This window comes from Lissotriton helveticus, chromosome 1_1 (genome assembly GCF_964261635.1).
Source record: "Lissotriton helveticus chromosome 1_1, aLisHel1.1, whole genome shotgun sequence".
Lineage (NCBI taxonomy): Eukaryota > Metazoa > Chordata > Amphibia > Caudata > Salamandridae > Lissotriton > Lissotriton helveticus.
Window position 1 is genome coordinate 1,398,658,587 of NC_136057.1, and position 20,787 is coordinate 1,398,679,373.

Here is a 20,787-nt window from a genome sequence, read left to right on the forward strand (position 1 = left end):
TAACCAAGGCTCTCCCCACTGCTGAAAGAGGCCTTGCGCCACGTCCGAGTTCAGACGCCATTCGTGATCCATCATGCACCGACGGCTGAGTTCGTCCGCCCTGGCGTTCAGGGAACCTGCCAGGTGTTGAACCACCAGGGTCACGCCCTGATTTTCCAGCCACTGCCAGAGACGCAGAGCCTCCTGGCATAGGGTCCACGACCCCACCCCGCCCTGTTTGTTGCAGTACCACATGGCGGTGGTGTTGTCCGTGAACACCTGCACTACACTCCCCCGGACAGAGGTGAGGAATGCCTTCAGTGCAAGCCGGATCGCCGCAGCTCCAGGAGGTTGATGTGGAGCCGGGACTCCGCCAGAGACCAGAGGCCTCTGATCTCCGCCTCTCCCATGTGGCCTCCCCAGCCCTGGAGAGACGCGTCCGTCACAACTACGTGCTCCGGTTGGGGAAGGGAGAGGGATCTGCCACTGACCCAATCGCGGTCCTCGAGCCACCACTGCAACTGTCTTGCAGTGCCCTCCGAGATCAAGACATGGCCGGACAAGTTGCCCTGATGCTGGGCCCACTGAAACTTCAGGTCCCACTGCAGAGCCTGCATTCGCCACCTGGCGTGATGGACCAGAAGGATGCAGGAGGCCATCAGGCCCAGAAGCCGCAGCGTCAACCTGACCGAGACTCAGGATAACGGCTGAAAGATCGGAATCAGAGCCTGAATATCCCAAACCCACTGTTTGGGAGGATAAACCCGAAACTGCGCCGAGTCTAGAACCGCTCTGATGAAGAGGAGCTTCTGAGACGGACACAGGTGCGACTTCGGCACATTGATGGAGAACCCCAGCTGGTGCAGGAGATCGGCCGTAGTCTGGAGGTAGCTGACGACTGTCTGGGGCGAGCCCGCCTTCAACAACCAGTCGTCGAGGTAGGGGAAGACTGAAACCACTAACCTGCGCAGATGAGCTGCAACCACCGCCAACACCCGTGGGGCTCTGGTAAGGCCGAAGGGGAGCATGGTAAACTGAAAGTGCTCTTGGCCTACCATGAACCGCAGGTAGCGCCTGTCCGGCAGGACGGGATGTGGAAATACGCATCCTGCAAGTCCAACGCTACTATCCAGTCTCCTGGGTCCAGGGCAGCTAAGACCTGAGCCAAAGTCAGCATCTTGAACTTCTTCCGGAGGAAGCCGTTGACGCTCCTGAGGTCCAAGATAGGCCGTTGGCCCCCTTTGCCCTTTTTTGGGAACCAAAAAGTAGTGGGAATAGCAACCACACCCTACTTCTGGCCCAGGAACGCGCTTGATGGCCCCCTTGGCCAAGAGGGCCATAGCTTCCTCCTGCAGAAGATTCAAGTGATCCCCGACATGCGGTGGCATGGCTGGAGGGGTTGCCTCGAAAGGGAGGGAGTAGCCCCTTCGGATGATTTGCAGCACCCACCTGTCCGAAGTGATGGTGCGCCAGTGGAGGAGGTCATGGCGTACCCTGCCCCCCACTGGCGATGAATGGGCCTGAAAGCTCGGACTAGGAGGGCTTTGAGGCGGATGCTGCGGGGGTGGATGTGAACTAGCCTCACCGTTGTCCCCGGGCACCACCACGGCGGTTACCATGTCCGCCACCGCGCTGGATGTTAGTCTGTGGCCCGTGGCTGGCAGGACGAGTGAGGGCGCCCCTTCCTTGGCCACGAAAGAAGCGAAAGGCAGCAGTTTGCTGACGCGGGCCGACAGGCCTAAGCACTTGGCCGTAGCCCTGGAGTCCTTAAAGCGCTCAAGCGCACTGTCTGCCTTGTCGCCAAAAAGGCGACGGCCATCAAACGGCATGTCCATAAGGGTGTTTTGGACATCAGCCGAAAAGTTGGCGGACCTCAGCCAGGCGTGGCGACGAATCGCCACCGTCGTTGCCATCGCTCTGCCCAGCAAGTCCGTTGTATCCAGCCCACATCGGAAGGAATACCGTGCCGCATCTTGACCCTCCGCAAGGGCTTGGGCGAGTTTAGTCCAGGCCTCCTCCGGACATTGCGGCAGCACGTCTGCGACCGTGTCCCACAGAGAGTGGGTATAACGGCCCAAGAGGCACGCGGTGTTAACTGACCGCAACCGCAAACTCAGTGAGGAGAACATCTTCTTACCATACTGTTCGTACCTCTTGGATTCCCGATCGGGGGGAGGTGTCGTGAATGCGGTCTGGGAGTTAGAGGCCTGGATGACCAGGCTCTCGGGAGAGGGGTGGGTGGACAGGAAGCAAGGGTCACACGGAGCCGGGCGGTGGCGTCTGGCCACATTCCTATCTACAGGGGAACCTGTAGCGGGCCTGGACCAGGTGCCCAGAAGAACGTCAGACAAGGCCTCATTAAACGGCAACATTGGCTCCGAAGAGCTTGCTTGCGGTTTAAGGACCTCAGTGAGGAGGTTAGTCCTCACGGCCGCGACGGGGAGTTCAAGGGATAAGACCTTGGCCGCCCGCGTCAACACCACACTATAGGCAGCCCCCTCCTCCGAAGCCACGGTAGGAGGGGAGACAAAACCAGTGTCTGACGAAGTGTCCAACCGACTGGCATCCCCTAGCTCACCTGCCCAGTCCTGATAAGACTGGCACTCACGTGTCAGAGGGTCCTCTGACCCCTCCCAATCCGCCTCGTCACCCATCTCCTGGTACTCCGGTTCAAATGATGGGGCCAGATCATATAAGAAAAAATCTCCCATCGTCCTCGAACGCTGCTACGGCGCCGGAACCGGGTCGAGGGGGGACCGGGGACGACGTCGTCCGTGGACGGCACCGGAGGCGACACCCTAGGGGCCGGCGCCGGCGAGGTCGTAAGGTCGACCGGCGACAACCCGGATCCGGAACCGGATCTAGTGGGGCCCTGCGGCATCGGGACCAAAGTCGCCGACGGTGCGGGGCCGAAGCACCCGACGGCGCCGGGGCCGGAGCCCCCGGCCCGCTTGGGCTCCCAGTCAGGGCCGCTGGGCCCGAAGGCACTGCGGAACCCGACAGACAAGTGAGCGACCTCATGGCCATGAGGAAGGCGTCAATCTCCTCCGGCGTCGCGTTCTGCCCAGGGACCGGCCGGTATGGAGCAGGCCGCGACGCCCGCGGCTCCGGCGGAGCCGCATGGGAGGTGTCACCCGAACCCCTGGCCGCATCGTGCGAGCGTCGGGGGGAGTCAGAAGAGCGATGTCGCTTCTTCGACATCTTGTGCCTCTTACCTGAGGACTTGGAGCTCGAGGAGTGGTGTCGATCCTCTGAGCCGTGATGACTCCAGCCCCGCAACCGGTCCCTCGAACTCCTTCCGGACCGGGACCTCGAATGGCGCGGGCCGACTGCCGGAGCTCGAGGCGCTTGCGGGACCGCTCCCGCCTAGCCTTCGACGTCAAGGCCCGGCAGTCGGGGCACGACTTGTCATCGTGGTCGGGCCCCAGGCAATGAAGACACCGGCGATAGGGGTCGGTAACCGACATCAGTTGGTTGCAGTCGACGCAGGGCTTGAACCCGGGCATCCCTACCGGCACCGTCGGAGTCGTTCGACTTCGAAACAAGATCAAAAATGATCAAAAAAGTTTAGTCAAAAAGTGACTAGGGTACCACTTTTTCCGGATCAGCGCTTGCTGGCGCAGAAAAAATAGGAACCGACGTCAGCGCGCGAGGGCGGCGTCTAAGTACTCCAACGATGTCATCACGGCGCCAACGACGCCGAGCCGCGGACGACGCCTACCGACGCGCAGGGGTACTGCTACGCAAAACTCTCCGGATCCAGTCTGAAGCCTGGGGATATTATAATGTAAGTAATCTAATACTGACCTGTTTATTTCAGATATAATGTGTCACTGTGGCGTGTATCAAATACAGACGTGGTGGTGCTCCAGTGGCCTGCAAGAAGGCGTCATGGTCCAACAGAGTACCATCTCCAAAAAACGCTCCCACCTCCTCCACCCCACTATCCATCCAATCCTGCAGTCTGGTTCGTGTAAGTCTCCCCTGTGGTGGAGGGATGCCTAATATAGGGATATTTGCTGCGTACGGTGTTACTGCAGATGTGTAGGATAGGGCCTTCTTCCAGCAGCACAGGGCAGTCTTTAACAGGGGGGGGGGGGAATCTGGGGGATCCGAGCCTTCGGTAGCAGCAAAGAATGAAGCTTTCCTCGGTCCAGCCTCTGAGGTGTGAATCCAATTTCTTGTAAATTCTTGCCCGCAGTCCAGTATGATAGCCACTGAAGCTGACTAGCGTAGTAGTATCCTCGGAAATCGGGGCCCCCCAGACCGCCTATTGACGTCCATAACCGGAGTTTCCGAAGGCTGATCCGTCTACGGCCAGCTCCCCAGATAAGACTAATCAAAATGGTATTCAGTGTATTAAAAATGGATTGTGGGAGGACCACCGGTACATTCACAAAGTAGTATAAGAAGCGAGGGGGCATCACCATTTTTTAAATGGCAATACGGCCCATCACTGATAAGGGTAGGGAAGACCAGAACCAAACACTAGTACGGAGCCTTGTTATTGCCCGTAGAATATTGCCTTCTATCTGATCCTCTTGTGTTCTATAAACCGGTATACCAAGATATTTGTAGGTGATGGGGACTACTGGGATAGAGTAAATGCTGAACCGCAGGCGAGTTAGATGTGGCATCTCTCGGAAGAAGAAACAGGTCGACTTTGCAGGGTTTATTGCCAGGCCCGATAGCCGTTCAAAAGTGGCAAATATGGCAGGGAGCGGAGCGTTGTCAGCAGTCAGATCGCGTCAGTAGAAGAGGATATCATATGCATAGATAGATATCAGGTGATGTACTCCGTCGATATAGATGCCCAGGCGGTCCACTGACATCCGAAGGGTCAGGGCTAAGGGTTCTAGTGCGAGTACGAACAACAATGGGGACGGGGGGCATCCCTGTCTCGTGCCTCTGTGAACGGTGTATTGGTCGGAGATGTAGCGGCCAGTGCGGGCCCTGGCTGTTGGAGACGTGTACAATAGGCGGGTCCACTTTAGGAAGTTATCTTGGAATCCAAACCGTTTCAATGACCCGAACATGAACTCCCAAGATAAGGAATCAAATGCTTGTCTAAGATCTGACGCTATACATCCCGCGTGGGGCGATCTCGTGGGGTAGCTGTCATTACAGAGTGTAATCGCCGAGTGTTTAGAGAAGTGCTGCGGTCTGGGAGGAATCTGCACTGATCCCGATGAATAAGTGTGGGGAGGTGTGACTGTATACGATTAGCGAGGGCCTTACTTAAAATCTTATATTCAGTGGAGAGCAATGAGAGGGTTCTATAGTTGGACATCTCTAACTCGTCCCGTCCCGGCTTAGGTATGGAAGTAACTAATGCCTGCATGGTGGAGTCCGGCAGACTGCCAGTCTCAAATGCCACCATGAAAACTGCCTCCAACGCAGGTACTAGGGACTCTGAGTAAGTAAGGTAAAATTCTACGGGGTGCCCCTCCATCCCAGGTGTCTCATTTCGATTCAGACCTTTAATTGCTACACGTATCTCTTGTTGGGTAATGGGACCGTCAATGTCTTTCTGTATATCCTCCGATAGCACCGGGAAAGGGAGAACCTGTAGGAACTCGTCAATCGAGGCGCTGTCTACTGGGGCGGAGGGTGCACAGAGTGCCTTAAGGTGGTCATGAAATGCCGTATTTATTTCTGCTTGTGTAGTGACTAAATGTCCCGCTTGGGTACGAATACTGGCTATAATTGGCTGGTCAGGTGGATCCCTTACGAAGCGGGCTAGCAGTGTACCGGATCTATCTGCCTCAGTGTGTTTTTCGTTGAAGGTACGCCCTATAGTCTATCGTCCGCAATGTCTTTAGCGTTTTAGTATGGTCTATGTGGGCAGATTGCAACGCCTCCACTTTTCTGGGATCAAGGGCTGCCTCCCTCTCCAGTGTCTGTAGCCTGTCCTCAACGTCTTTTAATCTAAGATGTACCTCCTGCCTGGCTTCTACTAACACTCCGATCGTCGCCCCCCCCCTAACCACAACTTTCAGAGCATCCCATTCGATCAGATTAGAAGAAGCTGTATTCCAGTTTTCATCCAAGTAGTTAGAAATAGTTTTGGAAAAGGTTGTGCGGAAGGGAGCGTCCTCGAGCAGGTGTGGGTGCAATCTCCAGGTGGGCACTGGGGTAGGTACCATACCCCAGCGAAGTGTAAGTTCTAAGGGGCTATGATAGGAAAAGGTCTTGACCAGGTACATAGATTCATGAGCCTTCATGATAATGGATCTGGAGCACAGAAACCTATCTATTCTAGTATGAAGGCTGTGGACCGGAGAATAAAAGGAGTATTACATGTGATTCGGGCAAAGGCACCGCCAAGCATCGGAAAGTGTCCACCCATTTGACCAAGTAAAGAATTGTTCCGTCAGTTTGCTAGCAGCGGAAGCCTGAAGTGGAGGGTGTGATTTATCTAGTCCCGTGTCCAGCACTGCGCTCCAATCCCCTCCCAACACCCAGGGGATCCCATCCCAGTCCGCCAAAACCGTACGCAGCCTATTCAAAAAACGATCTTGGTCAAAGTTAGGAGCATAAATGCTCCCTAGGACCATCAGGGAGCCATCAAGAGTGCCCTTCACTAGTATATATCGTCCTTGGTCATCCACCCGGCGCTCAAGTTCAACAAATGGGACTCCATGACGCACCCAGATAGTCGCCCCTCTAGCGAAAGCCGAATAATTAGTAGAATAAATATGTCCCCTCCATTTTTTCCGCATCTTTTGTGTTTCAGAATCCGTGAGATGGGATTCCTGAAGGAACGCAATGTGTGTTTGACGTCTATGAAGAAATGCATTAATTTGGTGCCCTTTCTGAATTGGTCCCAGTCCCCGCAAGTTCTATGTGAGTAGGTTGTATGACCCTATTGCATTAACAGTCCCTGCCATGTTCCCTTGTGTAACGTGTTGTTCTCATCCGTGCCAAGTAATCAAGCAGATCTGACCAGGAGCCCCATTTCCCCAGAACTGGAACAAAACCCGGCACAGTGCCTAAACTGCGCTGGGCCCAACAATGGTGTATCAGAAATACAAAATAAATAACGGAGCATACCCTAAGAGGGAGGTGACCAGTCTTGCGCCTGACCATAGTACTCAACGGTACCCCACCCCGGGGGGGGGGGGGTAAAGATGTAGATGTGGTGGCAGCGGTAGTATGAACACATTCCTATATTGAACCATGAGTGTCAAGGAGCCCTCCGACCAATAGCACAAATCCTCAGCTCACCTGAGTATGTCGGATATACAATTGTGGCGTGTAGTCATGGAATCAAGCCCCACTATACATCACAAGGGAGTGGACCATTTTACATCATAAGCAACACATCAAAAGTATACAATAGTCTCTCCAGTACTAGACATACATCAGCAATAGTAGAAATGATCACAACAACAGCCCCAAGCGACTGTGGCTCAACCTCTACATTCAGCTATCAATCAAGTCGTCTGCTGCTCTGGGCATGATGGTGGGGAACAGGACTGCACTATGTTCGGAGTCTGAGTGGATATACTGTCCTCCGAGTCGGTAGAGATTTTGTGCAAGTCCTCACGGGAAGTACCGGGCACCGCAAGCGCTCCCTCCCGATCTCGACTCTGCTGCTCTCGCGATGGGCCGGCACCCCCACAGACCCGGTGGGGGTTCTGGGACCGGCGAGAGGTTCGCTTCAGGAGTCTGTCCGAGCCCTGCGTGGAATCACCCTCTTCTTGAGCATGGTTTTGACCTCAAACTTGAGAAGATTTAGTTGTTTCGGAATGGATGCTTGAGATGGAGTTGGTGGTGGGGGCTGGATAAATTCTAATGTATGGTAAAAAATTGAACAAGGTTTAAGACCCATTGGTCTGTTGATATGTCTTGCCAGCATTGAATATAATTAGATATTCTTCCTCCTAGCCACTGGTGTCCCGCGCTGCCTTATCAAGCTGGCCTGTGGAAGGCTGTTTGTGGTGGCTGCCATTGAGTACTGGGGATGAAACTGCTGAGAGAAAGCTGAATATGAGTAAGGATATTGTTGGAAACCTCCTCTGTAGGAGGGAAGTCCTCTTCCCCTAGCTCGAAAGGGCGATTTCCGATATTGAAGTGTGCCCAATGATTTATCTGTATCAGTATCCGTTTTTAGGTCGAGCCTAGCGTAGCACACATGCGCTGCTCTAGGGGCGGGACCTCTTGGAATCACTCTGGACTTTTCACAAGTTTGCACGCGTGGCTTTTTTAACAGCATTATTTCTATTGGGCTTTGCGTGCGTTTTTAAAAAAAGACAGCACGCAACTGGGTAAAGGCGGAGGCATGTCCCACCTTTCCCAGTAAATGTATCCGACCACGGCCTACAGCTTGCAGGAACGAGCAGAGGCGCCATCTGTTTGTGATTATGTTTCCAATTAGCGCGTTCGCGGTAGCTGCGCTGCCCCGCTTGTTTGGTATGTTTTACACCCCCTTCCTCATTATTTACCTCTCGTCTCTCTCTTGTTCTAAACTGCCTTGCTTCCCGCGGCGCCTAAAATCCGGGCTCGTCTTTTCTCATGTAAATGCGACAGTTGTTCTTTTACAACCACCTTTCTTGATTTGTTTACATTGGGAAGTTTTTGTTCTTCCTCTCAGCGAGCTGTCTTTTAGGGAAAAAAACAAGCCTTTTATCCCTGTGAGTTGCCTGATAGACACACTCCTTACCAAACAGTTATGTTCCTCAGTAAACCTTGGCAGTGCGCTCCAATCCGTTTGTTTAGTCATTGGAAAGACGACAACCTTTCAGATTTGTGCATTTCCACACAGAGGATTAAGGATGGGTAGTCAAGAAATATTGACCAAACACAAGGAGATGATGGACGGAGCACTGAAACATTTCAGACACTAACTCTTAGTCACAGATCTGGGTTGAATACATCATCTTCCTTTAGCTCACTTTGCCACCCCAGTTCAGAGCCAGCTTTATGCAAATCAGTCTTGACCCTGTGCCTCATGGGAACAGTTCAGTCCCAACTGCAAAGCCAGGACTTCCCTGGACTGGAAACAGGCATCCTGGGACCGGTTTCAGGGTAACATTACTCAATAGCCAGGCTATCTTGAATCCAGTGGCAAAGCGAGCAAGGGACCCACGTCTGGGCATACCCTGCCAACTTAGGGCGAACAAAGCAAACACAAGGAGATGATGGACGAAGCACTGAAACTTTTCAGACACTCACCCCCAGTCACAGACTAACTGTTATTAATGATAACTCTGTTTATCATCAGAGGAAAAAAGGTTTGGAATTCCTTGGAGTAGTGTGGAACAGGTATAACTGCATGATGTGCAGAACAAAATCTGAGGGACCGGAACTTATCACAGGAGTATTCTAGAGGGCAGGTCATACTGATTGGTTTAAACCTAAGTATGGTCTCTTTTTTAAAAATGACTAGGATATGTTATAGAACTGAAGGGCCTAGGGTCTTTCTTCTCTATGTTTAACATTGCATTGCTATTATGAGGGCCTGTGAGACTCCCATCTTGATGACGGGGAATGATTCAAGTATGTGTTTCAATACTAAAGTAAACAAGTTTACCCATGAAAAACTCTTTCTCATGCATGATCCTCCATGCAGTGGACCTATCTTGTCAAAACTCTAAGGACTATGACAGAGCTTCTCTCTTTCAGAAAGTCTTAAACAAACTCACTGGTTTCGCATTCAGCTTATTTTAACTCCAGACCGTTGCATTTGACTAAAGTACAAATTGACTAATCATAAGTAGATAACCACTAGATCACACAGTATTTCCCATGCACTCCATTTTGTTATAATAGTTGAACATGACCTGTTTTCTGTATTTACTTTTATTCCATGTTCCATGTAAAGGTCGCTAATTCTGTGAACTTGGTGCTATAAAAACTGTAAAAAAATAAAGGGAAAAAAGGAAAGTGTACATACTGCAGCGGTGTCTCACCAGTGTGAGTTCTCCGATGAACATCTAGGTGATTCTTTCTTTTGAATGACTTCCCGCAGGTCTCGCAAATGAACTCTCGAACACCTGTTTAGGGGAAAAAGAGAAAATTATACACTTTTTTGTACAGGTCATTAATCACCATATCAATTAAGTGGAAACAATCAGCAGAAGGTACGCCTAGTACAAATGACCTCAAGGTCTTACATTTTTTTTATAACACCACCTGAATCAAAGTATATGTAGGACACCCCTTCAAGGTTCCCCAAACCTAATATCAGTTTGCTTGTCAGTAACGAAAGTGCTGTCAAAGACTGACAGATTCAGGATTCTGTTGCACTCCAAGAAGAAACCTTGATTTTAGATTCCCAGAAGCATGTTCTGATTAGTCCTGACCACGTACGAATGAATATTTTATATGTATTCTCATTTAAAAGCATTAGAAAGAAGTTATAGAACAAGTTTCAGAGGATAAAACCTTTTTTGAATGGCATCCAAAATTGCTTTAAATCATACAGGTCACTAAATGTAATAAGAATGCATAATAGATGTAATCATTACGAAACTGGCCCAGAAGCATTACAATAAATAAAACTATAATTCACAGTTCATTTAAAGGAAAACTGCCTAAGAAGATGTGTACAAGAGATAAGTGTGCGCATTATCTGTAGATGTGATGGTTTCGCAATTATTTTGTGTAATTCTCAGACAGTTTTTCAACCGTATTAATATGTTTAACAAATGTAATGGTCAGCTGTGGGTGCTCCCCTTTGAGACTACGCATAGGCCTTCACTACCATTATATATGAAGATACAACAAACTTTCCAATTTCTTATGAGGAAAAAAAGAGTTCTCTCATATTGTACATTTAAGGAAAATTGGCTCTTCAAAACGGAAAGATGGAAGAAGAGATGCAAGAGATGTAGAGCCCTTTTGCTACCACAAACATTTGACACAACACAATGCCTGTGGAGCTCTGAAAACCATTAGTTATTTACATCTCTATTCAGCAGACTACTTTTTAGATGCAAAGCCTACTTAGTATGGCTAACATACAAGCTGTGACAGCAAAAGATTCATGCTTACAAGAGGAATCTATGGAAAAATAATCAACTGCAACACTGGTGTTTGCAAGGATAACTATTTCTGGTACATTCGTAGGTTTTAGTGTACTCCCCCTTTTGTTTGCATCCACCTTCCAACCGATTTTTGTGAGGACTCATGAGCACTTTCAATACCGTGAAAACGGGCTCATAATTCTGTTCTGTTAGGCCAAACTTGCTACTATCCAACTGACAAGAAAAACTCTCTAATAGACCCGACAGTATAAAACGATGGCCTGATCAGGTGAGAAAGCTGCAAGGATTATCAAACTTAGGCGGATCAAAAGCTATAGACCCAATGTTACAAATTAGCAACATTTTCTTATGCAGCATTAAGAACATAAGCTTTCACATACTACATAGATGAAACCCTTCCAACCAACCAGATTGGATCAGGAACCTTCTCAGCAAAGGGGCGTTGCCAGCGCTAGCTGTTATGTGATACTGTTTACAACTTCCTTGCACAATTCCACAGGAAGTGATGTGCAAATACTGCTCAACCTCTGGTAACATAAGTCCCATCCAGATTTTCTAAGCCCATGGAGAGGACATGGATCAAGAGAACAGAGACCACCAGTCCAATCCGTCTCGGATGTGCTCCTTCGATATAGAATCTATTCCTCTTATGATCCAAACAAATGCCTTATTCACAGTTTTCTTAAGATGTGAAAGCCCCCCTCCCGCTGTCCGTGTGCCTGCCCGCCCCCGCCCCGCTGATCATTGTGTGCCTGCCCGCCCCCCTCCCGCGGGCCGTGTGCCTGCCCGCCCTTCACTAAACACAGGATATATATGGTGTAGTGTTTACAGGTTGTGTGACTTGCTAAATTAAGCTTGATACGTGCATGGCCTATGGTTGAGCCCTCCTTCTTTGCCATGCTTTTCAGCAATACCACCAGCCATGACTGTCGTGTGTTGGAGGCCTCTGAGAGGCTCCTGTGTGACGTTCAACTGACGCCACCCCTCCTCTGTCAAGCCTTTTATTTCTTACTACGTCAGCGCTACCAACCAGCTCAGTTTATAAACAAAAAACGTAAAACCATTCCTGCTCTGGCACTCACCCTGGCGTCAATGCGCCCTGACTCCACCGGGCCTTTAAGATACTCCTGACATGTAACGACTTTGCTATAGGCTGCCCTAGCAGGCATGCTAGTGTCGGACGTTGCCATGTGACTGACTCCAGGTGACTGACTCCACACCTGCCCTACCAGACCACTCAGAGGTAACTATCCTATAAGGGACTCTCTCTGGAGGCACTCCCCGGGCGCAGACTGCCTCGGCTTTATGAATAAGTTCAAGGACTCCAGTCTGACAAGTGACTGACTAAGCCCCAGCCCCGCCAAGCCGTTCAAAACAGCAGCCTGACTCTCCCCCAACCTTAAAAGCCTTTCACAGGTAGACACGTCCTCATTTCATATGAAACCAGCCTACCTTTGCCAACTGGGCTTGGGGATGCTAATAGTGCAAGTCGCTTCTGAATGTTTTGTCTATCTGCCAATATCTGTTCCTTTTTATTCCATAAATTAGTATTGTGAGGTGACCGTTCGGTCATTGACTAATGCAGGAGGTGAGAGCTCAGAGTACCCGATGCAAGGACAGGAGGCTGCATGGGGGAGGGTGTTGCTTTACACGCTGTTTAGGCCTCGGTATACAAGGGGCGCACCGTGCTGGTTGGCACAGAGCTTTGGGTTGGGTGACGTCAGAAGGAGATTCAACAGGTGGCAGCCTTCACCAGCCTGCCCCAAGCGGGCTCTCTCCAGTTTCCCCAGAAACCCCCGCGGCGCCGCCCCCCACCCCCCTCCCCCCGACCTGCTTGGCATGGAGTGTCCCGTTACCACATGAAGCGGTGAGGTATGGCCCTGGGTGTGCGGTGATTAGGGGCGAGGGATTCAAGTGTGGCGAGAGGGTTTCATCCAGCTGCCTTCCTGGATTAAACATTACCAAAGCAGGTCTTGTTACCACAAGGCTCTGGCAGACCCCAGAAGCGTGTGTTAAGGGGAGGGGTGGATATGTGATCCGGTGGACCGCCAGGTGGATACAGAGCCGGGGTGCCGGCTATCTGGGATTAGTGAGCTGTGTAAATCGAAGCCAAAACCACGGCCTCCACAGCTGCAACCTTCATTCTGCACCCCCTTTTTTATTTATTTTTATTTTTTGCAGCGAACTCGGGAGCACAACTAGACTAACTTTGGGGAGGGGCTAAAACTTCAAGCAGTGGGGCTTACTCCTGTAGTGTGACAACCTAGAATACGGGGAGGGGGGGGGGGGGGTATTCTTCTGGACTACTTGTGGCAGGAAAACATTTTAAAGCACGCTGGGTATGAAAAATTACCTTTAACATAACAGTGTTTAATACCGTTTTAGGGATTTTAGGAGTTTCAATGGATTGTAGCACATTGAATGGCAAATGTTCTAATTGTGTTACATAATTGGACATTAGACATAGAACGATGTAGAATGGCAGGTTCTATTATATACATAAATCTATGACAAATTATGCATTCTAAACATACTGGGCCAATTGCCTCAACCTATTAGGACTTAAAAAGAGGATCCCCAAAGGAAGCTTTAGAGAAGTGGTAGAAAATAGTGCCCTTTTGAGTTACTGTGCTGTTATTCTTGCATTTTCCTGCCCTCAATACTTTTAGGACTTTTTAGGATGTTAGAATAATAAACCCCTCTCTTGATGTCTAGTACGAAATGCCTCATGTCCGTGAGCCCGTTCACCCGCCCCGCTTCCGTTGTCCGTGGCTCAGTCCTACCCCAATGAAAAGGTAGCAAATGCGTCCACTTCGCATTGAAGTGGGAAGCAGGGAAGAAAGGGAGTTGTTTGACTTGGTGTCTGTTGTGGCAGCTGCTGGCTACCATCAGCCCCGCAGAGCTGCAGTTGCAAGCGTGAGACCCGTTGATGAAGGGGCACTGGGCCTCTCTTCCGGTGGTCCTCGCTTGGTACAGTGATGGTGCTCACAAGACGCTCAGACGCAATAGCATCTTTCTGCCTGGCTGGTCTCCCTCCCTCGCCGAGCAGTGCCTAGATTCCGTTCGGCACGGCTGATTAGCTGACCACCAGCCAATACGAAGGGGCTCCTGCAAATAGTATCCAATAGCGCACGGTTCAGGAAGGGTGCACCTCAGAGCAGCCGAGCACACCAGCAGGGGCTTTACGCCAGGACCCGTGGGCATGAGGGGTCAACTTCACCTCCATTAGTGCCAATGTTTTATTCCAAATGTATGTGAGGGGGCCCATTTTCTTCCTTAAACTAGTGCCCATGAAGCTCTTTCTACATCACTGCCCACACACCCTTGTTGTCAGTCTGCCAGCCCTTCTTTCCATTTCATGGATTGCCATTTCCGGAAGCCCCACCGTCCATGATGCCGCCATCAAGCCAGGGGCCCGGGTAGAACAGTGACCCTGCAGACAGAGGCTCCAGGTTCAAGTGCCACCTGACCACATGGCCCAGTCTCAATCCGTGGACACAGACCTCCAGGATCGGACTGGCCCGATTGGCTGGTCTGACAGATCAGTATAAGGGCAGTTTTTTTTTTTTTTAGAAGTTTGTAGGGCCTATTTATGGCGTGATGGGTACATTTTTAGCGATGATCCCCTGCTATTACAACACACATTGGCCGCAGACAACACAGATGCATGCATGGAGCCTCCCATACTTTTTTAAAGAACAGCCCAACGTTGCTTTCCTTCAATTTGTGATTTTGTGTACACACTTCTTATATTCTTTCCATGAGACAGTCGAAAACATCTAAAGTGATTTTCAGTCCGTAGAATACCCTGCACTTTTTTTGTAATGTCCAGGTTAGCACTGTTGTGGTTCTGCTACAGTAGTTTGTAAAAAGAGGTTGTACATTTTTTATATTGCCTATTCCTTCTGCATTTTCATTTGTTATACTTTTTAGGTTTCGCCTGGCGTGTGTGTGGGGGGCTCTGGGTGTGTGGCTCTGGGTGTGTGTGTGTGTGTGGGGCTCTGGGTGGGTGTGTGTGTGTGTGGGGCTCTAGGTGGGTGTGTGTGTGTGTGGGGCTCTGGGTGGGTGTGTGTGTGTGTGGGGCTCTGGGTGGGTGTGTGTGGGGCTCTGGGTGGGTGTGTGTGTGGGGCTCTGGGTGTGTGTGTGTGGGGGGCTCTGGGTGGGTGTGTGTGTGTGGGGCTCTGGGTGGGTGTGAGTGTGTGGGGGGGGCTCTGTGTGTGTGTGTGGCTCTAGGTGTGTGTGTGGTAGTAGTAATTGCTGTCTGCTGAGCTCGTCCATAGGGTACAATAGGTCTCACATTGCGAGAGATTAAGCTAATGGCAATGTAAATGACAAAACCAACACATAAATACAAATTTTGTCATTTACAATGCCAATAGCTCTAACTTTTCCAAAGGCGAAACCATTGCATTGTAAATGCTTGTTCTATACTGCAAACTCAGCCAAAGGGCAGTGGAGGCTTGTACAGGGATAGCACTATCTGTTTGCTGTAGCAATGGCAAAATGGTGTACCTAGGGGTGGGAGTTGGAGAACCTGAAGTCACAAAGGTCTGTGTAGATCGTCTGGAATTAGCCTCCACTTGTGGTTGGTAGAGACCAAATTCCTCAGAATGTCCACTTTACGGTTATGTTATTTTTCTATTCCAGATCAGCTGCTGGCACACTAATTCCTCTATCCTCAGACCAATACCAGAGTTCAGTGGCCTACAGACACTGGGGTAGGGAGCCTACGCCTCCCTTCTTTTAAAAGTAATGCATGCCCACGTTTAGCTTATCAAGACTTGTAACTTCTTCCCCTATATATGAGATAGGAACACTTGCAAAGACAGTGTGGAATTGTGGAATCCATTTTGTTGTACCCAATTATGATACCCAATAAAAGTGAGGGCTGAAAAATGAAATACATGACATTTTGTGAACTATTGAAGCCATGATCAATAGACCACACTCGTGATTTTGCATAGCATGCTAGCTCAGCAAAAAGGTGCTATTTATTAATGAAATACTGTTGATTGGTTCTGTATTTCACAATTCTGGAAATACCCAACTGCCACAGTTAAGGCAAGTGGGTCACCATTATGTATTTGCTTATCCTGCACTATTAATGTCTTCTGACTGGATCGGATAGACACATTAGGAAATCTTGATTGACAATTACTGGACATTTGATGTACCAATCCACAATTTTTTAGGTCTCGCCTGTCGATGCGCATGCGCATCGAGCAAGGCGAGAGTATTGCGAGTTATCCACTCTTTATCCACACTGCAAGGAATCGTGGCGATTCCTTGCAGTGCCCGTGACTTTTAAGCTCAATGCGCATGTGCATTGAGCTTAAAAGCGCGTGCACAGCCGCCCGCATTCCTCCGACACCTTTGAAGTGAAGCTTAGCTTCACTTCAAAGGCCCGGCTTCTTCACACCCACATGCCGCTCTGCCCCGCTCCGCCCCCTCCCCTGAGTCATCCTGCCTGCCCCTTCCCGCCGTGTCGCATTTCTCCTCCCCCCTCCCCTCTCTTCCCTCCGTCTTGTTTCTCCATGAGTGAGCTCTGGCTCCAGCATAGATGAAGTGTTGTTGCCTTTGCGCTGTGCTTTCCCCTTGTGCTTTTAAAAATCGTCCTTGTTCCTATGTTTATCTTCCATACTTATCAGGCAACATGCATCCGGGCCTTAACTCACCACAAAGGCACCTATTTCAAAATGCTTCAATTCCCAGACTCAGCAAATCATCCAGATTTCTCCTTTCTCTTACGGGAGAGGTGTGGCCCCAATAGCTCGCTTAATCTTCCTGACGGCCCCCAGCGCCTAGAGACCCTTACGGGTGATTGTGCGCTTTACAAATGTGGACTTTACTTTACTACCGGTCACACAAAACGCAATAATGCCCCAGAGTTGTTTCTCCGTCTCACTCCCAGGCACATCCCGATTAAGCCATAGCTCTCCGCTAGACGTTCTCCTTCGTGCATGCCCAGCCTCATCCCTCCAGCCTAAGCAACTATCACCATCCATACTTTCACACTGGAGACTAACCGCCCTGAGTTATCACAGCCAGTCGCCACATCCAGTTTTGCCGTCCGTCTGCCCCCACTGCTGCCAGGCTGCGTAGTACGCAAAAGGGGTACTTCGCTGCTGCAGACGTCTAAGGCCCCGGTTTTCCCCAGCTCTGGCTCCAGCATAGATGAAGTGTTGTTGCCTTTGCGCTGTGCTTTCCCCTTGTGCTTTTAAAAATCGTCCTTGTTCCTATGTTTATCTTCCATACTTATCAGGCAACATGCATCCGGGCCTTAACTCACCACAAAGGCACCTATTTCAAAATGCTTCAATTCCCAGACTCAGCAAATCATCCAGATTTCTCCTTTCTCTTACGGGAGAGGTGTGGCCCCAATAGCTCGCTTAATCTTCCTGACGGCCCCCAGCGCCTAGAGACCCTTACGGGTGATTGTGCGCTTTACAAATGTGGACTTTACTTTACTACCGGTCACACAAAACGCAATAATGCCCCAGAGTTGTTTCTCCGTCTCACTCCCAGGCACATCCCGATTAAGCCATAGCTCTCCGCTAGACGTTCTCCTTCGTGCATGCCCAGCCTCATCCCTCCAGCCTAAGCAACTATCACCATCCATACTTTCACACTGGAGACTAACCGCCCTGAGTTATCACAGCCAGTCGCCACATCCAGTTTTGCCGTCCGTCTGCCCCCACTGCTGCCAGGCTGCGTAGTGCGCAAAAGGGGTACTTCGCTGCTGCAGACGTCTAAGGCCCCGGTTTTCCCCAGCTCTGGCTCCAGCATAGATGAAGTGTTGTTGCCTTTGCGCTGTGCTTTCCCCTTGTGCTTTTAAAAATCGTCCTTGTTCCTATGTTTATCTTCCATACTTATCAGGCAACATGCATCCGGGCCTTAACTCACCACAAAGGCACCTATTTCAAAATGCTTCAATTCCCAGACTCAGCAAATCATCCAGATTTCTCCTTTCTCTTACGGGAGAGGTGTGGCCCCAATAGCTCGCTTAATCTTCCTGACGGCCCCCAGCGCCTAGAGACCCTTACGGGTGATTGTGCGCTTTACAAATGTGGACTTTACTTTACTACCGGTCACACAAAACGCAATAATGCCCCAGAGTTGTTTCTCCGTCTCACTCCCAGGCACATCCCGATTAAGCCATAGCTCTCCGCTAGACGTTCTCCTTCGTGCATGCCCAGCCTCATCCCTCCAGCCTAAGCAACTATCACCATCCATACTTTCACACTGGAGACTAACCGCCCTGAGTTATCACAGCCAGTCGCCACATCCAGTTTTGCCGTCCGTCTGCCCCCACTGCTGCCAGGCTGCGTAGTGCGCAAAAGGGGTACTTCGCTGCTGCAGACGTCTAAGGCCCCGGTTTTCCCCAGCTCTGGCTCCAGCATAGATGAAGTGTTGTTGCCTTTGCGCTGTGCTTTCCCCTTGTGCTTTTAAAAATCGTCCTTGTTCCTATGTTTATCTTCCATACTTATCAGGCAACATGCATCCGGGCCTTAACTCACCACAAAGGCACCTATTTCAAAATGCTTCAATTCCCAGACTCAGCAAATCATCCAGATTTCTCCTTTCTCTTACGGGAGAGGTGTGGCCCCAATAGCTCGCTTAATCTTCCTGACGGCCCCCAGCGCCTAGAGACCCTTACGGGTGATTGTGCGCTTTACAAATGTGGACTTTACTTTACTACCGGTCACACAAAACGCAATAATGCCCCAGAGTTGTTTCTCCGTCTCACTCCCAGGCACATCCCGATTAAGCCATAGCTCTCCGCTAGACGTTCTCCTTCGTGCATGCCCAGCCTCATCCCTCCAGCCTAAGCAACTATCACCATCCATACTTTCACACTGGAGACTAACCGCCCTGAGTTATCACAGCCAGTCGCCACATCCAGTTTTGCCGTCCGTCTGCCCCCACTGCTGCCAGGCTGCGTAGTGCGCAAAAGGGGTACTTCGCTGCTGCAGACGTCTAAGGCCCCGGTTTTCCCCAGCTTTCAGTAGCGATTGTACTCAACCACCACTGTTTGCACTCCAGTGTCCAAAAGCCCCCAGGGAGGAATACAGTAGGCGGGAAACCATGTCCCTATTTTTGAGGTCATTTGGAACACTGGAAATCAATTTGTTTTAAAACATAATTGACCAGTTTGAACAGGAAACATTTATAACTACAAAAGATGGATGTATCTTTGGTAGAAGAACAGCCGTACTTCACTTTTGAAGTGCTTGACAGCACCACTATACCAATGTTTTTTGATATCTGTAATGTGAAGGATGGTCGTTGAATTGTGGACTATGTCTTTGAACAAATCTACTACACTCTACAACAGTCTTTAAGTCGTTGCATTGCTTTAACAGCATTTTTTTTCTAAATTACAAATACTAGAGGAAAGAAACCCGTGTACTCTAGATGCCAGGAGAACGTTTCAGAATACTTCAACAGTGAATAAAGGGAGATTAGTTATCTGACACGCACAGAAACCGAATATTACTGGCAGGGTGTTAGATGAATTGTGTGGTGCATTAGACATTGTTATATGTTATCGAGTAGGTATTTAATTTGAACACTGTAGGCAACTTAAAAAAAGTGGAGAGCAGGCACTCGAGTAATTTTTAGTTAGTTTGTGATTAGAAGGATTATTCAGTGTAGCCACTCGGGGCCTAGAACGTGCATTTTGCCTTTTGCCTGCTAAAGCTGCATTGATACACACGCAAGGCCAAGGCTAAAGATTTACAAAAAACCCATAAACAATTCTAAAAGCACTAACTCTAATGCTGCGAGACCTATTGCATTTCCAATGCTTGTTTTTTTTGAAATTATAGCGTACTTGATATTTTATTGGATTTTAATGAAGCACCTAGTTACACCCTTTGTGGTTTAGGCCAAAAGGCTTTATGGTACTCAAATCCAGCAGACTGAAATTAATCTAGTGTATCTTCTAGTACTAGACACTGAGAGAAAAGGGGCTCAGGTACAAAATCTAGCCATACTAGGAGGCATCTGTCACTAGGGTGGACTGAAGTCATGGGTACTCCCACAACTGACAAGTATTCAGAATCATCTGGTATACCAAAGGTGTTGTGACCGAACGGGTTCTTCTTTCTTGACCAAAAGATTATCTAAATGTGTGACTATCAGCAGCGGGCTCCGATGTGCAGTCTGCAGAGAATCTGCTTTAGACTGCCTGTCATCTAGGTAAGGATAAACATGAATGCCCTGCATGTTAAGGGTGTCCACCACAAGTGAAATCACCTTTGTGAGCTCTCAGCTACAGAGGATAATCCAAATGGCAGCGCTTTAAAAAGGAGATACGGGTCCATCACAATAAAGTAGAGAAAGGTTCTACGTTATGGATGTACTGGTATTAGAAAAGAAGCATGCTGCAAATTCAGCTAGACTGCAGAGTCCTGAAACTGAAAGGCCGACAAGATGTGTTGACAGAATCATTTTTCATTTCTTTCCTCCCTTGAGGAATCGGGTTTAAAATGGACCACAGACTTCTGCCATGCTCGGGGCTTAGGAATTACATTGAGTACCACTTCCAATCCCCTTAAGAGGGCGGAACAAATTGTATTGTGCACTAGCTAGAAGGGAGGAGACCTCTTTCATTAAGAAGTTTGCTTGGGTTGGGGGACTGCTGAAATCGAAAAGATGGGTGGAAGTTTTTTTATGAATTGCAGAGAACAACCAGAGGACTCTCTTGTCCAAGGGTATCCTTTGCCATTGCATTGCAAGCCTGGCGCTACTAGTGTCTCATTGTGTAGGACCAATTAATCAAACAGACCGTTTCAGAAGACAAGGATGAAGCAGC

General features: G+C 49.6%; 1 protein-coding gene across 3 annotated transcripts in view; it reads right to left on the bottom strand.

The window, feature by feature from the left end:
- Window positions 1-20,787, bottom strand: part of ZNF653 (zinc finger protein 653) — a 221,612-nt gene that overhangs the window by 20,708 nt on the left and 180,117 nt on the right. For 2 of the 3 annotated variants that reach the window (XM_078684259.1, XM_078684268.1), the window contains exon 8: window positions 9,878-9,977. In XM_078684259.1, coding sequence (XP_078540385.1) covers window positions 9,878-9,977 — 100 coding nt within the window. The remainder of the gene's footprint in view (window positions 1-9,877; window positions 9,978-20,787) is intronic. The other variant, XM_078684278.1, reaches the window with a different exon arrangement.